This window comes from Galleria mellonella, unplaced genomic scaffold, assembly GCF_026898425.1.
Source record: "Galleria mellonella isolate WM207_F2 unplaced genomic scaffold, CSIRO_AGI_GalMel_v1 utg537, whole genome shotgun sequence".
Lineage (NCBI taxonomy): Eukaryota > Metazoa > Arthropoda > Insecta > Lepidoptera > Pyralidae > Galleria > Galleria mellonella.
Window position 1 is genome coordinate 955,696 of NW_026442112.1, and position 20,889 is coordinate 976,584.

General features: G+C 30.6%; 1 protein-coding gene across 3 annotated transcripts in view; it reads left to right on the forward strand.

Moving 5' to 3' along the window:
- The window catches only part of LOC113512496 (uncharacterized), a 98,291-nt gene extending 78,085 nt beyond the window's left edge, over positions 1-20,206 (forward strand). For all 3 annotated transcript variants that reach the window (XM_052898689.1, XM_052898688.1, XM_052898690.1), the window contains exons 5-8: positions 2,219-2,354; positions 3,106-3,239; positions 13,219-13,435; positions 16,508-20,206. In XM_052898689.1, coding sequence (XP_052754649.1) covers positions 2,219-2,354; positions 3,106-3,239; positions 13,219-13,435; positions 16,508-16,647 — 627 coding nt within the window. In that variant the 3' untranslated portion in view covers positions 16,648-20,206. The remainder of the gene's footprint in view (positions 1-2,218; positions 2,355-3,105; positions 3,240-13,218; positions 13,436-16,507) is intronic.
- Positions 20,207-20,889: the final 683 nt, after the last annotated feature.

The following is a 20,889-nucleotide window of genomic DNA, read 5'->3' on the forward strand; positions in this document are numbered from 1 at the left end:
ACTTATCAACCGTGAGAAAAAAAGTATCTGATCACATTCTGTATACTGAATTTTAATATATAAAAATGTATGATACCTATTTGATTGTGATAAGAAGATAGATTTCATACTGAGCAATGGAGGTGTCAATCAAGAGTTTGTATAACTTAGTTACAAAAGTGGATGAAGCAAAAGATGTTTGCAAAAACAAAGGTCGAAGCATTGAATTCTTTTAGCCTACTAACATATCATGAAAATAGATATGTTTAATTAGTAATTAACTATAAATTATATGAAAAATATATATAAATTTATATAATATATATAAAGTTCTTAATCACTGATAAATAATAATTATTGTATGTCATACGGTATGCCACCACACTGTACGGTTACTAATTGTCTGTTCGCTCGCGTTTGCACATTTTATGAATCAATACTTTTATACTGACATAATCATATTAAGCACGAAGACTTTAATTACCTAAATACCAAATTTCTTTCCAATCCATTCAAAACTTTTTGTGTGAATGAGTAACAAACATCTATCCATCGATCGATCTTTGCAAACTTTCGCATTTATAATATTAATGAGATTTTAATATGAATCATATATCAGCTACCAACCTAAAAATAGGTAATTAAAGCATTACCTAGTTAATAATTTACTAACATATTGTCTATATTACCCGGTATAATGGATTCCTGTCTAATGTTATGTATAAGATATAAGGTTCATGTTACACGTGCGAGAATTTCCATCGGCTATATTGATGTGCCGGACAACGATTTTATCTGATATTCCGCTACCCGCGTCACTGTCGGCGTATAGATAGAAATTCTATACCGCTATACAAACTCTAAAACATATTATTTTTAGGTGATATCTACTTCCATTTATGTAACAAAAAAAACTATCGCTAAAAATATACCTAACACTACAACTTTCTTTACGATTCAACCCGTAATGTGTGTGATAAGTCGTCGAGATATAGATCTTACCTCGTCAATGATCGATGTTTATAACCTATTGTCAAAAATGAGGGTAATGTTTTTTTTTAATTGGTAATGCCAAGTCTTTGACGTAGCCTGCTGTATTAGATAAATGGCAAACAAATCTCGACAGGTTACTTTATGCACTTAGAATATTACTGCATTAAATATTTTCTTCATAATCAATTTTTTATACATAATGTAATTTTTTTTTAATTCTTTGTTGACTACAATACAAAAAAAATACTGATACAAAAAGCGGACTTAATACTATACAGCATTCTCTCCCAGACAACCTTTAGCGAAACAGAAATGTAATTATGCTGTGAAAAAATGAAAATTGTTGCAGATAAACAATTACACGTACGTATCGATATTGACTTACAAATCACAACATATATAACGGAGAACTTATATACGTATAAAAAGAATATTGTATCTTTACTATGGTTGTAGTTTTCGACAATATTTTGACTTTATCCAGATATATAGTTTTACACAGCAGTGACATTTTTGAGCGCAATAGTAGGATATAGACTCTAATCGTTGACACCTAGCATACTCAAGCGTGATCGTTTATTACTTCAAAATAGTTTAAGATTTTGTTTTACAAAAAAAGACAATTTCAATCAAATGTTTACTATCATGTTGGTTTGTTATGATAAAAGATGTACTTTTATTTATTGCAAAAGGAAAATAAACTAGATAATAAATAACTAAAATAAATGTGTTCACGACTAATGGGCTAATGAGAGACATTTGACAACATTTTCTATTGTCATTGTTGAGAAACTAATCATGTTATTTTTGTTATTTTTGTAAATTTTATATGGCAACACAAATAATTTGAGGCAAATTGTACTACGATATATGGTAACATTTCCCTTCCGTTTCAACTGTGATTATATTTAATAAACGCTGAATAATATAAAATTACTTATTTGTGTCATAACTGTCATAACTGTTTTCTAAACGTGTTGTACTTTGTAAAAATATATGTTATCTTGTTTTATAACTTATGGAATAAACGAGCATGCGGTTCACCTGATGGTAAGTGATTACCACCTCCCATAGGCACCTGCAACATCAGATAAATTGTAGGTGTGTTACCAGAATTTTAAGCAGGAATAAACTCTTTTCTTAAAGGTTTTATTATCGTATCTATTCGATACTACTGCTGGTAGTTGGTCCCATACTTTGTTTATGCGTGCATAAAAATATCTATAGAACACGTCTTCTTTTTCAGCTGTTCCAATTGTCGCCTACTTCAATAACGCTAGAGAGGATGGATTTCTCAGCATCTGGACCCTACGCCTGCGAGATAGCTTTAGAAACACCGTTATACTCAAAAGTATCTAAAATACATGAATTGAGTGTTATTGGTACGTGACAATTATTTTTAATCATCAAGTTTAATATTCTATAAAATTTTGAAATATATTGATCTGATTGAAAGTGATCACTTTAGCGATAAGTTCGCCCATTGTTTTCTTAGTATAACCTTTTTTGTAATTGTTTGTATTTATAATACGTTTACTAATGTAATCTTTTGAAAAAAAATAATAACTCTTTATTTATCTAATTAATATATTTATAACTGTAGTTCGTTCTATTTTAACATATATATATATATATATATATATATATATATATATATATATATATATATATATATATATATATATATATATATATGTGGAAATTTTATATAAATATATATACTCATATATATATATATATATATATGGTATATAATCACATATATATATATATATATATATATAGGAGGTCTGTCCGGAAAAAAAACTGAATAGACGATCCTTACTAAGACATTGTACACGATCTGTGTAGTCAACAAAGGTATTTAATAGAAAATATACTGAAGTAAAAAGTCTCAATGGCACTCGTAATACCATAGATAAAATAATAATGTTTCTTTTTTCTTAATGTTACCACTTGCAACAAGATGAAGTCCATAAAAATGTATATATATATATATATATATATATATATATATATATATATATATACTTTACCTCGTATATATAGTTAAAAACTTTGTCGGATCATCAATCTAGATAATTGTTTACGGAGATCAATAATAGCATTCTAAATTCTAAATTAAAATTACAGTTCGCCAGAAACACCGTCCGAAAATAAAAATAAGACACAAAAAGCTCTCGTCCAACGACCACCTGGAAGCGACGTGTCAGAGTGCCCCCGCTCACCCCGCACCCCACCTCACCTGGTTTATAAATAATATGAAGGTACGTACCCATTACATGAATATTTTATGCTAATTCTGCCAACCGGCAGATTTTATAAATGGAACACGGTTTATATGAAACTTCGGTTCCTGATTATTAAATGTGAAATATTTTAATGTTACGTTACTCCTTTTGGTAATTGAGCGTACCAAAAAGTACCTACTGAATCTAACACAAATCAAGTTATAATATTTATTGCTTTTGACAATTGTAAGTAATTATAACTGGCTATTTAATTAGAATTACTGTGTCTAATTCCGCTACCGTATATGTGTAACTGATAACACTCAATAATTGACCATCACTATTACTACCAGAAATTTTACACTTTTCTATATTAGCTAACAATCTCTGACTGCTATTTTGTTCACGCAAATTATTAGATCGCTGCTCGAAGCCTAGTGTTAACCGTTCGGCATTATTATTCGTTCGTTTTTCGCAGTTTGGATGCCAAATCTAATATCTTTTGCTGAAGATGCCTCGTTTAAAGGTAAAACACATGTCACAAAACGTGCGTGAATTAAATAGCAGTAGGAGATTGATGGTTAATATTGAAAGTTGTGACACTTCTAGTAGTAATAGTGATGGTTAATCTTTGGTTAATAATAGCGGAATTAAACAAAATAATTGTAATCAAATAACTTGTGATATATACTTTCGCAAGATTGCACCTAAAAGAGTAATTTTAAATTAATTACTTAATATGCGCGTATATGGTGGATCAATTTCAAATCGAAAGTGGTAGATAGCGAACTGGTCAAAATCCTTAACAATGGCCATTCACAATAAGTGATTTATAAGATGGGAATTAATGCGAGATTAATAGGGTTATCTCGGCATTTAACCAAATTACACCATCCGTGGTCACGAACACACTAAATGTTTACATTTAGTCGGCTAGTTACAAATTTATTATATGTAAAGATGATCTGCTTAATTTCTGTCTCTTATAAATCATCATTAGATAATTCGGTTTGATTGGTTGGATATGGAAATGAAATTACAGTGTAAGAAGCATAACACCTAAGTCCATAGGAATGATAACACATGAAAGATATTATGGGTGGCACAATACACTCTGTTATATCCGTGTCACTGTTCATGTCTATAGGCGACGGTTACCACTTTTCATAAAATGGGCCGTCAGCTTGTTTGCCATACTAATTCACTTAAAAAAATCATGTAATACGAATCTTAAAGCGCTCAAGTTTAGCGTAAAGTTTGTGGCCTGCTTGAAGCAGCGTCCATTAAACTTGATATTGCATGGCTATCCGTATGCATAATAAGTTTGCTTGTGTATGCACTGCAAACTGTACGGCGTCTTAAGTCCACTGTAAACATGATGGTAAACTTGATCCAACAAATTAATTAAGTTTGTTACCATTTTGATCATACCGTCGTATGATTCCGGCGTAGAATAAACTACCCATTCTTTTCCTGTTATAAGAGGCAACTGAGGGAACTTAATGGTCAAAAGATGAGTAGCAGCATCTCTCTTAAAATGTCATGAAATCCTTATTGCGGTTGACAATCAGCCTTACAAGGAAGACCTGTGTTCAGCAGTAGGCAGTTAAGGGCTGATATAATAATAATTACAGTTTTGATCAAAAGACTGAGATATAAATCCCTTTAACAATACCAGATTCTTATAATATACAAGAATTAACTGTGAATTAATTTATATAAGACTCGAAAATTATTTATTTATTTACAATCACACACAGACACAACATTTATGTTTACAAAATAAAATGTTGTGTCGTAATAAAAATTGTCCGTGTGGTCCCGGCATAGAATAGGCCATCCCTTCCTTTCCCGTGGGTGTCGTAAAAGTCGACTAAGGGACAGACAGCGAGGGATGGGCAGTAATGTTCCTCTTAAAACATCTCTAAAGCCTTATTTCGGTCGCCAATCCGCCTGCCAAGCATGGCAACTACTGAGAAAATCCCTCCACAGGGTAGGCTTATATTCAGCAGTGGACGGATAAAGGTTGATATGATGCTGATGATGATAAATCTAAATGTACAATTGATTATAAGTATAGGTAAATAATGGTATGTTTTTTTTTTAGTTTTATTATAATTTAAAATATTGAAATAAAACCATCATAAAACATATCCTAACAAGGAAAAGTAGAGTTCGCGATTCACTTTGATAGAGAATGGTTAATAAAATTATTTAAATATATAAAAGAAAAACTAACATATATATAATAAAGATGTCTGGACGAGATTTCTTAGCGACAAGACCGCTTTTCGTATCATTTCTCATTAAAATTAACTATATTGAGTATCTTATATATAGTGAAATAAAGTGCAAAATAAATAAATATCTAAAATGTTACATGTGAATGATAAAGATGTCGACTGACGATCGAACAACACCAAAATTGAACAATTTAATCAACTGTCCAATAGTAATAAACAACGTTCATTACTAAAAATAATTAATTAGAAAAACGACAGTGAGCTCGCACCCGAGCTGTCACAGTGTTTTCCAATATAGTGAAACGCAGGCATGTTGCGTGTTACGTTCACAACAATGGCATAAGTTGGTGAAATTTATCTATTGTTTGTTCTATGTTATTTGGCTATTGACCAACATAGAAATAAACCTTATCAAAAGTAAAATAAAAAATATTAAAATGATATTTTTTGGTTTTTCAGCAATTCTTTTTTTTTTATTTTAAAATATTATCTTCACCTTCTAAGTTAATCTTATTCCTTCACTGTTCAAGCTATTAAACACTGGAACTCACTCTCGCTTGACATAAGATCTACCCTAAGCAAACCAGCTTTTAAACACAAATTTCGCACCTATTTCTTAGAAAAATCACTTTCCCTTTAAGCTTCTCCTGATGGTTACTCTGTTTGAGTAATAGATTACTATTTGCTCTTCTATTGCAGTTATTTTATTTATTTGTTTTATATTGTAATATTTTATGTATTTATTCATGTATGTATAATATTTAGTGTATGTATGTGTATGTATATATATATATATATATATATATATATATATATATATATATATATATATAATATATTATATTATGTGTATGTTTATATTATATGAATTTATTAAGTATTGCTTTATTTTTCCTTTATTCAAAAATGCACTGTCTACTTATTTCTCGGTTTGCCCAATGATTGACTGGTAGAAAACACCGTCCGGTGTCAAGCCCGCCAAATGTACTCGTACATAGAATTTTACTGTGCATTAAAGTTTTAATAAATAAAAAAAAAAATAAATAAAACTAGCTCTTTCATACGTGTAGATTTCAGAAGTAGGAAAATCAAAGACACAGATTAATCTTTGATGTATGAAAATAAAACTCTTTATTGCACTTGTAAATTATATAGATAAAACATTTATATATATTATGAGCAAGGATGGACTCATCTCTGAAAGAAATTTCTTCCAGCCAACTCAATACAGTGAGAAAGCACATAGCGGGCATTTAAAATGCATGAGTGCTATACGAACAACGTCTTCGATACAAATTGATACAAATAGACAGTTAAATGAAATATTAATGTATATTGGAATATTACATAAACCTACTTACTTATATAATAAATATTAAAATATATGAATATTCTACCTAGATCAGAAACTTAATGATTTTAAGACATGACAGTTAAATTGAAAAATGAAAAATAAATATTACGATTTCAGTTTAATCCTAGATATAATATGAAAGTTTGTAAAAATAGATGTACGTTTCTTACATAATTACACTTAAGCGGCTAAATGAATTTGAATGAAATTTGGTAGATGACTAGGTTATATCCTAACTTAATACAAGATACTTTATAATATATATTCACGTGAGCAATATTGCAAGTTAATAATGAAAATATATGATTATTTTTCTTTTTTTTTTTTTGTTTTACTAACAATGTAGGTATTATTTATTACAAAGTAAATCTTGCACTCAAATATTTATTTTTTATTGAAGTACTTTAAATAAGGCAATTCCACTATGAGCGTGGCCGTCATGTTTAACTTTTAGCCTTTAAACGTTGTAAGGGTTAAATGAAAATTTTACGAAATAAACCTTTGTTACGTGAAACGTTAAAAGTTTGTGAATGTAGTGCTTTTAACACTCAAAAATATAATGAAACGTTTAACATGAGAGAAATTTTACATTATACTACAAATTTAATGTGAAATTTCTCTCATATTAAACATTTCATTATGTTTTTGAGTAGTAAGTTTCGTACATTATGTTCTAAGCGAATTCCTACTAATAAAATAGACTATTTCAATTCGTCTGTATTTATTCTAAATTATAAGCTTACGTAGTATGTCCTAAACTCGTTTTAAATATCTTTTCACAATGGATAGTAATTTTATAATGATTGAAATAATATAATGGCAAACAAGCATGCAGCTCACCTGATGGTAAGCGACTACCGCCGCCTATGAGCACCTCATCCTCACCTATCATCGTTCACTGGTGCGCCGCCGGTGTATTCCAATAGCGCGGGCGGGTTACCATTCCATTATCACCCATTAAAAAAATTACCTCATAACTCCATCAGTTCTAAAATTTTATTTTTTTTTATTTAAAAGAAAATTTTCTGGGTTCGCCACAATTAAAGTCAGTTTTATGTGGGATACAAATGCTATTCGGGACGCCGAGTGAGCTAGTAAGATAAAACAAGAAACAAAAAGTTAATAAGTGAACAATTAGATTATGTCAAAAAATAAAAGTTATAAAACACGCCGTGCCACGTCACTAAATTGTTTTACTTTCCCGGAACCTCTCCACTAACACTTGAACATTGATAACTTAACATTAATAACTTGAACTTGATTTATATATATATATATATATATATATATATATATATATATATATATATATATATATATATATATATATATGTATGTTGCTATAATGTGTCACATATTTTTCACTACATCTGCCCTTCATGTGGTTTCTGTTTTTACCTAATGGTTAGCTGGTAGAGAATGGCATTAACCTTGTCACTTGAAATAGATTGAAATAATAAGGAAATAGCATTATGCGTATTTTGTGAATTTATCTATAATATAAAAATAAATCGCTAAATGTGTTACTAAACGCAAATCTCGAGAGTACAAAGTTTTATTGTGCAATAAAGAATAAATAAATAAATATTGAGTTTTCTTTTTTTTAAGGGATAATTTAGGCATCCACTTGTACCAAACAACTGAGGAACTGTCGCTTTATTTTTTTGTTATAATGATACTGTCGATGTCGATTATGATAATTTTGTATTCGAAATTTGCACTTTTTTAATTTTGGTTTTAGTTTTCCTTATTTTTTTTTTCAATATATTAAGTTTTGCATCCTAAAAGAGAGTTAAATGGCTGCCTGAATAGGTAGTTAACTTTTTACGCGGCTGAAGCTTTTATATTTCGGTCGAGAGAGTGAACTCTGCCATCCAACCGATTGCCGCCGGAATACCGCAGGGCAGCTACATATCGCCAGCGCTCTACACGATGTACACGGACGACATCCCCACCTTGAGGAACGAGCTCCTTGAGGGAGGGCGCCCTCCCTGAGTGGCTCAATAAGTGGTGCACCACCGTCAACTTGGGGAAGACGGTCGCGCCGGACGACGGACTCGCCCTCAGAGAGTTTTTCCGCCGCCTGTACAACTCCGTGGGTCACCCATTTAATGGAAGCGCACAGTGCGTTACCTAGGGGTCGAAAACGACCAGTCGCTGCGTTTTCTAATGTGCTACTAGGAAGTCAATACAAGTCTGCTCTCTAGCGCTTAGAAGTATCGCTCGAAAAGAAGTGGGGGGGTGACGTATGAAAGTGAAAGTTAAATACAAGAGTCATTTAATATCAGTCTAGTCAAACGAGAGATTAATTTTTGCATATATTAATTCAATTAATATCAACAGTTACTTTAACTGTAATTATTATCTTTTATTGTTGTTGGATCTGTTTATCTATCTAACACAATGGCGGGGTACCAATGGAGAATGAAATGATAAGAATGAAGTCTAGTCAGTTAACCCATCGTAGCAAATTTACTAGGAACTAACTACGATAATTTTTAGTAAAGACCGCATGGAAGTTAATCTGGCAAGGTTATATTAGCAATTGTGAGTATTACTAGCAATGGGAACTAAAACTCCAAAACTAAAAATCCCTCCCCCCACCCCCAGAATATTCATCTTGGACCCAAACAGTATATATGAGAATAGACATATTCAATGACCAGGCATGAAAACATACCAGATGATCAAAGCTGGGTATTGTATTAGAGGAAACCGTAAGTAAAAATGGTAGATATGAAAGGTAAACATCACCAACCCTCCTCAAAACTTGTGACAGATCTACTTAACACATCATACATTATTCAGTTGTTTTGCTTTTGCTTAGATTGAAAAAAAAAAATGTAAAAAATTACCTACACAATGAATAACCGTAGAGATGTAATAATTTACCATAAATATCACTAATAGTATTAATAAAAAAAGGTAGGTGCCTTCGTTTCTTAGTAAGCATCAACTTACTACTACACCCTACTACAGACAGCTTACTACAGATGGGATATATCAATATCCCATCTGGATAAGGAATGGATTATCAGTAATGAAATTCTAATGACTATATTACTAGCAATACAGCCTGTCTGATTGACCTTCACTCGATCCCCCTTGAAACCCATCATCATTCAATTCTGGTACATTCATTACGTTGGGCTAACTGAGGTAAATTCGTTTATTAGTAAGCTGATGTACTCCGTTTGGGAGAGAAATGGATTTTTTTACTAAACTAGGTGTCATTTTGTGGAAGCGCAGATCATTGGTTAGTCAATTAAAATTATTTTATTTTATTCCGCTACTGTTAGTATTCGTACAACTGCTAACGTTTAAGGATTGGTTGGTTATTATTACTAGAAATTCTACAATATTCCGTGTTAGTTATCAATCTTCGACCTTTATTCAATCCACGCATAGTTGTGATACGTGTTTTACCTCTAAACAAGGCATTGTCAGACAAATTAATAGATCGCTTCTCGGTGTCTAGTATTGACCGTTTAGTGCCCAGACTGCAAATGAATTCATGAAAGTGAATGTTCACCAGTGAGAAGCGGTTTGTTAGTTATGAAGTTCTAGCAATACGTCTGGTCAAGTTGACCTTCACTCGACCTCCCTTGAAAACCAACATCATTTTTTTCTGATAAAATCGATATCATGTGCTAACTAATCTGATTTTATCCTCATTTGTTATCGCTCACGGAGACCCCACGAACATAAAGTAATAACAAAATTGGAGTTACCATTCAACTTTAATTTATTAAAAATATAGTTATAATTGTAACAACAAACACAGTAAGTTCAGAAAATTCCAATAGTATATCTATGTAGATATAATTATTTATGCCCTTATGGGTAATGTCCCCATCGTAGGGCATTACCACATTGTTATATTGATGATACTTTTACATGAAATCCTAAAAACGAATAACGCTTGTCATTCGTTTTTGTGCGCGCTATCTCATAAAGTATGTATATTGTTTTGATAGGTAAAACTTTCTTTTGATCGATAATAAATTGAAAGAATAATAAGGAAAATTATATATACTAGACATCGATTCAATAGTTTATTTAAATTGTATATCTATTTTTTTGTACACAACATATTATAGCGAAGAAAAATCTAGAACTTTCATCGTAATAATTATAAAGGTTTTTCATACTATCTTGTAGGCTAGAGAGTTTTTCAGATTAAAAGTCATCTAATTTTACAATTATAGAAGTACTTCTAAAATTCCTAAATTAAAAATGGCAATAAAGGTAAACTTCAGAAAGACTTGGATTCAAAACTTCTACTAGCTTCCTTTTTTAAATTTATTCAACAAATATTTGAAATTTTGAAAAGTATTCTTAGTAAATGTTCGAATAAAAATATTTATTCTTAAATCCAAACTATGCACTATCTTTAATAATATCGTGGAAAAAAATATACTATGTAAACAGTATGTTTTAGTTTTCGGCACTTACATTAACACCTGTAACTCTCCTTGCATAAAAAAGTTTTTGTACTAAATTTCTCCATATCTAACATGGCTGATGCCTCGTAACTCAATACGCAGAATTAGTAATTAAGAACTATTGTAATTTACACACCCAAATTATAAAATAGATATTGATTTATTAATACCGAAATAGTAACTGATCGAAATGAATGACTCATTATAAATTAAACTTATAGAATGATCAGAAACCATTAATCAATATTATATATGATATAGATACAGTCTCTTTTTAACTCGATCAAACAATGTACCTTATTTCGTGGAATAAGCCAGATTTTTTAACAATAGTTTCAGTAATCATGAATAGTCATTGCACTTAAGCACGGATACACACGCACACGCACACGCACACTCGAACGCACGCACGCACGCACGCACGCAAACACGCAAGCACGCACGCACACATGCACGTACGCATGTACGCATGCACGCACGCACGCACGCACGCACTTACGCATGCACACACACACGCACGCAAGCATGCACGTACGAACGCACGCACGCACACATACAAGCACGCACACATGCACGCAAGCACGTACGCACGCACGCACGTACACACAAATACACAATTAATATGTGAAACATAATAATCCCGATAATGGATAAGTATATATGTAAAGTTCCGAACTGATATTTATAATAATTACTAGCTGACTCGGCAAACGTTGTTTTACCATATACATTATTTTTAGAACTATACATGAAAATTTATCGTACTACAATTATTATATTGGATTGCCATCTTGCAACCCTATTGCGGAATATAAAATCGCGATTAAAAAACAGGATTTGATTGTAAAACGGTGAAAATTTGAGGTTGTATATATTTTTCAATGCTAAATCATAATAAAATAAAAATAGAAAAATTTGTCAAAAAATAAAATAATAAATTTTTGGGGAGGGTCACCCTTATCATTGAGAGGTATGAAAAATAGATGTTGGTCGATTCTCAGACCTACCCAATATGCACACAAAATTTCATAAAAATCGGTAAAGTCGTTTCGGAGGAGTTTGGTAACAAACACCGTGACACGAGAATTTTATATATTAGATAATAGTCTTGGATATTGACTACTGTTATAGTATCTGCTGCGCAGGAAGGGATTATTAGTAATAAGATTCGGCGGCCCCATTCCTAGTAATATACTCTAGTAGATCCACCTCCACGTGGCCCTCATGGAAACCATCATGATTAATTAAAACAAATTCATCACAACGGGTTATCTAGCTTATTTCCGTCCTCGCATGTCATCTTTTACTGGTACTTCACCAGCGTATACCAATAGTATGGGTGGGGTTACCATTCCATTACCAAAGAAAAATAGCATCTATCAAAGAAAATATATCTGCTGTACATATTAAGTATAATATTCGCACATTGTATTAGAATCCAACGTAGCATAGGGTAAGCTTACTGCCACTACTCAGATTAACTTGGTTTCTTATTGGATCAGTTCTACTGCCGGAGAGTTAGTTAAAATTTAAAATTAATTTAATTTTTACTGTACTCATAAAACTTGATTCCATTCTTTCTTAATTTCCAGGCCAGCGCTTTCCGATGGCCTGGCCGCTTTTTTCCGTAGGTGTCGTAAGAGACGACTAAGCAAACATAATGATCGAGGGACGGGCAGCATCTTAAAACATCGCCAAAAGCCAAACTACGGTTGTTAACCTGCCTGCCAATCATGACAACTACTGGCAAAATCTCCCCCCCCCTCCTCCATGGTAAACTGCCATAAGGAACGGCCCTATCCATAATGACACTACGACCTCCATGGTCTATTTACAACAGTGGGCAGATAATGACTGATATGATGATAATGATATGACTTTATCCTTGTTTTTTAGGTATTTTTTTATAAGAGCAACCTTTTGCCGATATTTACATGATAATACCAATTAATAAAACCATATATTTTGTTCAGGTGGATGAACGGTTGACGGTGCCTCACGGAACGGTGAACGTCCACCGTCACCATCACGGGATGCCACTTTCGGTCACCAATTCTTCACTGCACTTCCCTCTCGCGACACTGCAGCTGTACCCCAATCAAACTATAGACATAACATGTTTGAGCACCATTCCCAGCTACGCCAACTTAGGTGAAGGTTTTGCAGACGTTCAAAATCATACTGTTACTGGTAAGTTTATTTTTTTAATTAAATTTCATAACGAAATATATGTATAACGAAGTACGTTTATAACGAAATACGTTCGTAACAAAGTACGACAACGTTTGTAATATTTATATTTGTAATAATAATTTATTTATTGTTTTTGTAATATAATATAACGTGTATTATTGAAACTTTTAAAAACAAATTTGTTTGTTAAAAACAAACAATTTTGTAACATATATAAACAAATATAACAATTTATTCGTAAATATCGCCACACTCGTATAAAATATATAAACTTTCTTAAGATCACGCATCGCAATTTCAAGCATAAGTAATCGCTACCCAGTCCCACGGACTCATTATTTTTTAAAATAATTTCTAGATTGCTTTTTATTGGGCATAATGGTATGGTATGGTTTTGTTTTTTATTGCACTTTACACATCCGAAACACTCGATTTTGTCTACCGCTTGCACCCTTATATATAAAATAGAAATAGAAGGAAACATCATCTTTCGAGAGTAAGAAAAAAATCAACCATATAAGAATACATTTAAAAGAAATATATTTTAAGGGTTAAATAAAAAATACAGAGCTTTCTTCTAATGTTAACAAATCCTCCAACTTTTGTATTAGACAATTTCATTACGTGTAATTAGCCGGCCAGAACCTTATCTTTTAACTTTACTTTTTATTTACTTACTTTTCTTTGTATAATTTTAAATAATATTAAGAGCTTATTATTATACCATCAGACTACATGAATCCTATATATTAAAATTACACCAATTACAGATATTAATAATGTAAACATTAATGTGAGTTTATTGGGAGTAAACTAAATAGATTACAGAAAAAATATACTCAGTAACAATCAAAACTGTTGACATAGAACAGAAAGCAATAACTCAACAGATAATGAGAAAAAAATACGAATAGAATATAAAATATTTACGAGTATAAGGAGCACACAAATAGTTACGAGTTACGAGCAATACGTGGCCGGCATTATGCGATAGAGTGAGATAGATTTATATTTTGTTGCTTCTAATTCTCCAAATAATAGTAATAACCAACATCGTCAATAAATATACTAAATCTAAAACTTGGTGGCCCATTATTTGTCGTAAATTAGTTAAAATTATGTAAAATGTAGTCTATTTTTACTCTAGGTCCTTTGTGACGTAGTTACATGTTACTAGCTAGTGACAGGATAAGATGGTCGAGTCAAATATTAACCTCTATCTAGGATTCTTATCGAGAATATAATTATCGTAATAGTAATAATAAATCTCTTAACGTCCCTCTGCTAAGCACAGGTTTCTTAACATATGGTTTTTTTTTTATACAACTTAGAATGGCAAACAAGCTAACGGCCCACCTGATGGAAAGTGGTAACCGTCGCCTATAAACATGAGCAGTACCATGGACATAACAGAGTATACTGTTTCGTCCATGATACCCCATGCGTTGCCATTCCTGAGGACTCAGATGTTATTCCTCTGTACCCTGTAAATTCACGCTATATCCCACCCTTCGAAACACAGCCATGCAAACGTAACACAACTGCTTCACGGTTGAAACACGAATGGGACAGAGGTACCCATGCAATCGACTTTTGTACAAAGTCTCCCTCTGGTGAAGACAATCTTCTATAGATATTCCTGCTGGTGCCATAATAATAAAAATTGTGGTAGAATTGACACTTCCATGAACTTACTAATAATAATATGTTGATGTATTGACAACCCTTGTCATATTGAGAAATAAATAAGTCAAGGCTTTCAAGCAACAGACACCGTAGTGAGAACATGCGTCGCACACAATCGCACATGTTTCGCGTAATCGTAATGTGTCGCAGTAACATTATTTCTAAAATGTGAATAAATTTATAAGTATTCTTCCTGCCTGTGCGGGGTCTAAGGCCAGAAGGGTATAATTTGAGGACATTGCTGTAAAATGAAACAATATCAATGTCACGATTAGTTCTACATATAAACATAATCGAAGATGCTTTTAAACGCCCCTTTAAAACTGCCACACTTTCGCACTTGAGTCGAATGTTGAAATATAAACACTGTAAAAATACCTAAAAGAAGAACGTTGGGATTAATATATTACACTAACACACTTTTTAGAATGGACCCAATTAATACTCCTTGCAGAATGTGGTGGAAATGGTGACGACAACGCCAGCGGAAATTTCTTGGAAATTAATACTCCATTTCTGGATAAATATAGAATCTTCCATAAGTTATTAAATCCGACTCGAAGATCCATGTTGGGAGTATGATAGATTTTTCAGTTTTTACGGTGAATATTAAATAAGTAATTGTCTTATAACAATGAATAGCTTCCGTATATTTTAAAATAAAAATTTACAAAGAAGATCAGTAATATACATAAAAAATTGGCTATTAAAAAAAACAAAAAAGGATGCAATTTTCAGTACCAGTATATTTATTCTTATACTATTAGCATGATGAACTAGCGGCATAGTTAGATAGTTTTATTTAATTTGATGGTTGCCTGGTTGGGTACCTTTTTTCGCAATTTTGGAAAAACATTTTCATATTTACGAAATTTTGGAGAAATAAAATAGTATTTTTTTTTGGAAAACCCATTATGTGGATTGGAACAAATCTGGATAATTTTTCTGAGAGTTCTGGTATTTTAGAAATCGTAAGCAATATAAAATTTCATAATCGTGCGTAGAGAAGGGTGTTTTTTTATCGTCACTTCTAATCATAATTCTTACATGGGAAAGTACAGTGAAATAAATTTGTGATTTGGCAAAATAGAAAGAAAATGATGTCCTTATAAGTTTGCATAGAAAATGTTTGTCATCTGAATAAAAATCAGAAATCGCATGTGGCAACCCTGCACTGATGTATTGTGTTTTACGCCCCTACACCTCTTACGACATCCCGGGGATGTGAAACGAATTATAAACAGCGTATTCTTACCCCATCATACGTGACCGCCGTCGCCATCTTCGTTATGTCCATGTATGGCAACAGTGGTCACGGGACTTACAACTTTGTGAATTTCGTAATTCAACAAACAATTTGCTTAACTAAATTTTCTTTTTCAGTAAACGTGGTTCGCATCGAGCCGACGCCCACGCAGTTACCAGTTAAAATTGTTAGCGAGGAACTAAATTCATCGTGCCGATGTACAATTCACCGCTTAGTCCTAATAGCATTATTATTGGTGTGCCACTTTAGCTTCTAATTCACTGGTGTTGTTTAATTAATACAAAACTCAATAATATTGCCATATCCTATTATTGAGAAGGTATGTAGATTTTAGAATTATTCTTTTACTTTTCAATTTTTTTTTATTACTTTATAATTAGCAAAATGTTTTCAGCAGTATTATTAATTCATAATTTCTTTTAAAACCAAAGCCTTATTTTGTTATTATTATCGTATATCATATGTTCCATATTAAAATATATAAAGGTGTGAGAGGGAGGCAATGTATTACTCTTTCAATAAAATATTAAATGTATTAATGTTTTTTTGAGCTTGAAAAATATGACAAAATAGAAATATAATTAAGTTTATTGTCAATTTACTAATTGGTGATGTTTTCAATGTAATTTTCTAGCAAAAATATATTGCCAGAAAATCAAATTGTACCTAAATGCATTTAAACAAAATAACTGTATATAAATCTATTTATAAATATTGTTTTTGTATTTCACCGGATGTTTTATAAGCCGCAAAACATCTTAATTATTTTTTCTTGCATACAAGGAAAAATAATCGAAAAATTTAATAGATATCAATCTGTAATAAATCACTTAAATAATTATGTTTGATTATATACTCTATAATTAAAACTTCAGGAAAATATTAATGATGTAACTTTTCGAGAAAATTAATGACAAAATTTGGCAACAAAAACGTTTAGAAAAATAAAAATATTATATTGATCATTTTACTTTTAATTTAATGACATAAGATGAATTGAATCATTTAATATTATAATCTTATTTTTTAATTATTTTAATAACATTTATAATAAAAAATATTTTTAAAATATTTTACTTATAAAAAAAGTTTATTTAGTTAGTAACTATACGATGAGCTTCAAAACGCTTTTTTTATCTCCTTTGTACATTGACCTTTTACTTGTGTATGCGCAATAATGAGACTGAATTAGAATGCTAGGGTTTTATAATTACCTAATGTTGACAGCCCTATAACCAGTTGCTAGAAACCTTTGTCCATTATAGTGTAAATTTAGGCCAAAGCCTAATAAATTTAAGGAAGAAATTGTTCCGTAAATACATGGACGAGTATATGAAAAATTGGAAACATATTAATATATCAAACTGTAATAAAATATGAGAGGAAAGATTTCTTTTTGTTTAAAAAATCTAAACAAAGTGGTATTTGTTTAATTATTTATAAGTTTACTTGCTTCGTAAACATTATAATTGTATGATTATTTAGACAGATATCAAATATAATGATTACCTTTTTTCATAAACATTCATTTTCTATGTCAACATTAATCCCGACATTACAGAATACCTAACAGTAGTCAAATATTTGAACACGTTATCTAGAAATGATGAAAATAAATATTTGAAAATTAAAACCTAAATATTATACAGTAGGGATTGAAATAATGGAATGTGAAATTAGTTTTATACCTATATTCAATATTTATTATATGTGGTAACAACATAAAATAAATATTTAAATAAAACCAAAGAATAGTAGGTAAATTTAATTAGAGAGTAGTAGTATTTCGTGCGTTTCCGAATAAAGTCTATTTGAATAGTTAATAAAAAAAAAGAACATAAAATGAAAAAATTAATCATTGAATATAAACAGTCAATTGAATATCATAGGATATTATTATTAGGTAATAAAATCTTCTCTTGATGCAATGTTCATACTTGCAACTTCTTTAAACAACAGAACATTTTTTATTTTTTTTCAGTAGCTTTTTATATATTACAGTTTTGTATATATTGTGACATTCAACTTCATGAAAAGCTGCAGGCTAAAACTAGGTATAGTTATAAATACTCTATTAACGTAGTCCACACGTACATTTTCTTCTGAAATTTTACATGACATACTTATCCAAAACTCACCACACGTGATATACATTTTTAATACCATATTTTCTGTACTCACTGTTAATTTCTACCTGCGAAACAGCTTGAGTGTACAACGTAATAAAGAAATGTTTGAAGTACTTTTTAACTCTGAGCGTTTTATATAATTTGAGCTTATAAAATGACCACGCTTCCCCTCGATTTCTTATTCTTAGAGTTGTGAAGGTCTAGTAGCTATTTGATTTTTTGAGTTACGTAAATGGAATTAATCTAATGATTTTTATTTTATTAAAAATAATTTCTTTTTATTAAAAATAATAAAATTATAACATTATAATAATTCATTATTGTTATTAAATTTCATATCCAAAAGTGATATTATGAAAAAGGAAGCAAAAACTGAATATTTATACATACCGAAATTCTAAAAGCTGAAATTTAAACTGATCTTTTAATTAGGAAATTCATTTGATAAATGTATGAAATTTCATAGTATTTCAAATAACGAATTGCAATATTCGATTCAGTTCATTCGGCGGTGCTGACTATGTGAGCACATTGTATCCATCTTTTGCGGTACAAATTTATTTTATAAACGTATTAGTAATAAAATAAATAAATAACTCACCTCATCAATATGTTTATGTATATAAATCAGTTATTCTTATTTTTATATCCAGTCCACGCGGTACTATTTTCTTCGTATTTCATTGATTTGAACCTTCTGGTGAAGCTAAGAATTATTCATATTCGCACAGCCGCGGGTTAGTATATTCAAATCATGTGCCGAAACAAAAAGTGCCTAAAATTGTTTCGGGTCTTTATGTGCTATTCATATTGTGCTCAATTTATGACGATATGATAATATCATTTTTGAAACCTACATAACAATAATATCTATTGCGAAGTAGGTGATTTATCAAAATAAGTACAATTTCAATTTTTATATGTAGAAATCTTGTTTTATGATAAAATTATAAATGTTTTTAGTTGCAAATGCCTTTATTTATTTTACACCGTTATCAAAATCGCTAGCTTCACAACCTACGTAATTCAGCCATTTAAAATAGACTATTGTTGTCATTAATATTGCTTTTGCTTTTTAAGTAACGAATACAATATAGTTAATTTATAGTTTTTTTTTTATAAAGTTTAGGAGCAATTATGTAACAAAACATATCATAATTAGGAGTGAGTATTTGTAAACAATTTATAAATGTTGTGCATCGGGAAAGCTTTTCGGCGATTTGTTTACTAAGTGTTTGAATTGAATATATATTTTTATGATATCCGTGTTTCTGTGACAGTCCTGAGATTTCGGGTACTGGCAGTTAAATAATCATTTACCTATATAGAAAAAGTATGAATAAAATTAAATTACATATTTATATTATCTAAATCAAAATGATTGATGCTTAAAGCATAAATTAGGAAAATATATTTTATGTCTATTAATCTAAGTAAAATTGTGTAAGTGACGGAGTCTAAAGACATATGTACTTGTGCTCGTAACTGCAAATGGCTTGGAAGAGACGCCATTTAGATAGCGGTAAAGTCGAGCAGAAGTTCCTCTATAGATAAATTCAACACATTATCGAAAATGACGATATGTTAAACATAAAACCTGACAAAATAACCTCTTGATCACAGCTCTGATGTAGCGCTAATTTCACCCTTACATTATGAAACGACATTGATTAATGTAGTTAAATAGATTTGTTTATTTAAATAAAAATAATTTATTAGACATATAAAGTGCTTTTAAATGTAAAAAAAATGTTTTTGTTTGAAGTTGAAAAGGAAGAGTTTGTAAGAAAAGGTTTAATAATTTTTTTCACTTAAATAATGGCAATATGACAAATGCAGCTTCAAAGTAATATTATAATTATAACAATATCTAATTATATTACCCATACAGTTTAAAGTAACTCAATTTCTAAAATATTTCGTGAATATTGCTAAAATAAATTTACAGAAAGTAAATGGCGCCCAACTGTATTCTTTCTCTAACCTAAATAAAAAAGAAAGAAGTTTGTAGTAATAATACATATGCAATTTAGCTCAAACTGAAAATCATTTTGTAAAAATTAAATAAGGATATAAAATAAGAAAATTTAATAATATTTTTTATTTAACCCAATGAGAAAAGAAAGAAAAGGCATGAGTTTAATTAGTATAAAAGTAAAACAAGTAATATCAATTACTTATTCTGTTCATTAACATTTGGTATTTTCACTTTATTTACAAATAACGCGATTTTTTGGTGCATTTCACAGAAATTACGAAAACTATTTCGTCTTGCCTTTTCATTCCTTTGTGATTTATTTTTTTATTTTAAATAGGGCCTATAAAAAGAAAATATCTGTAGTGATTTTTTAAATTACCTCAGAGCATGA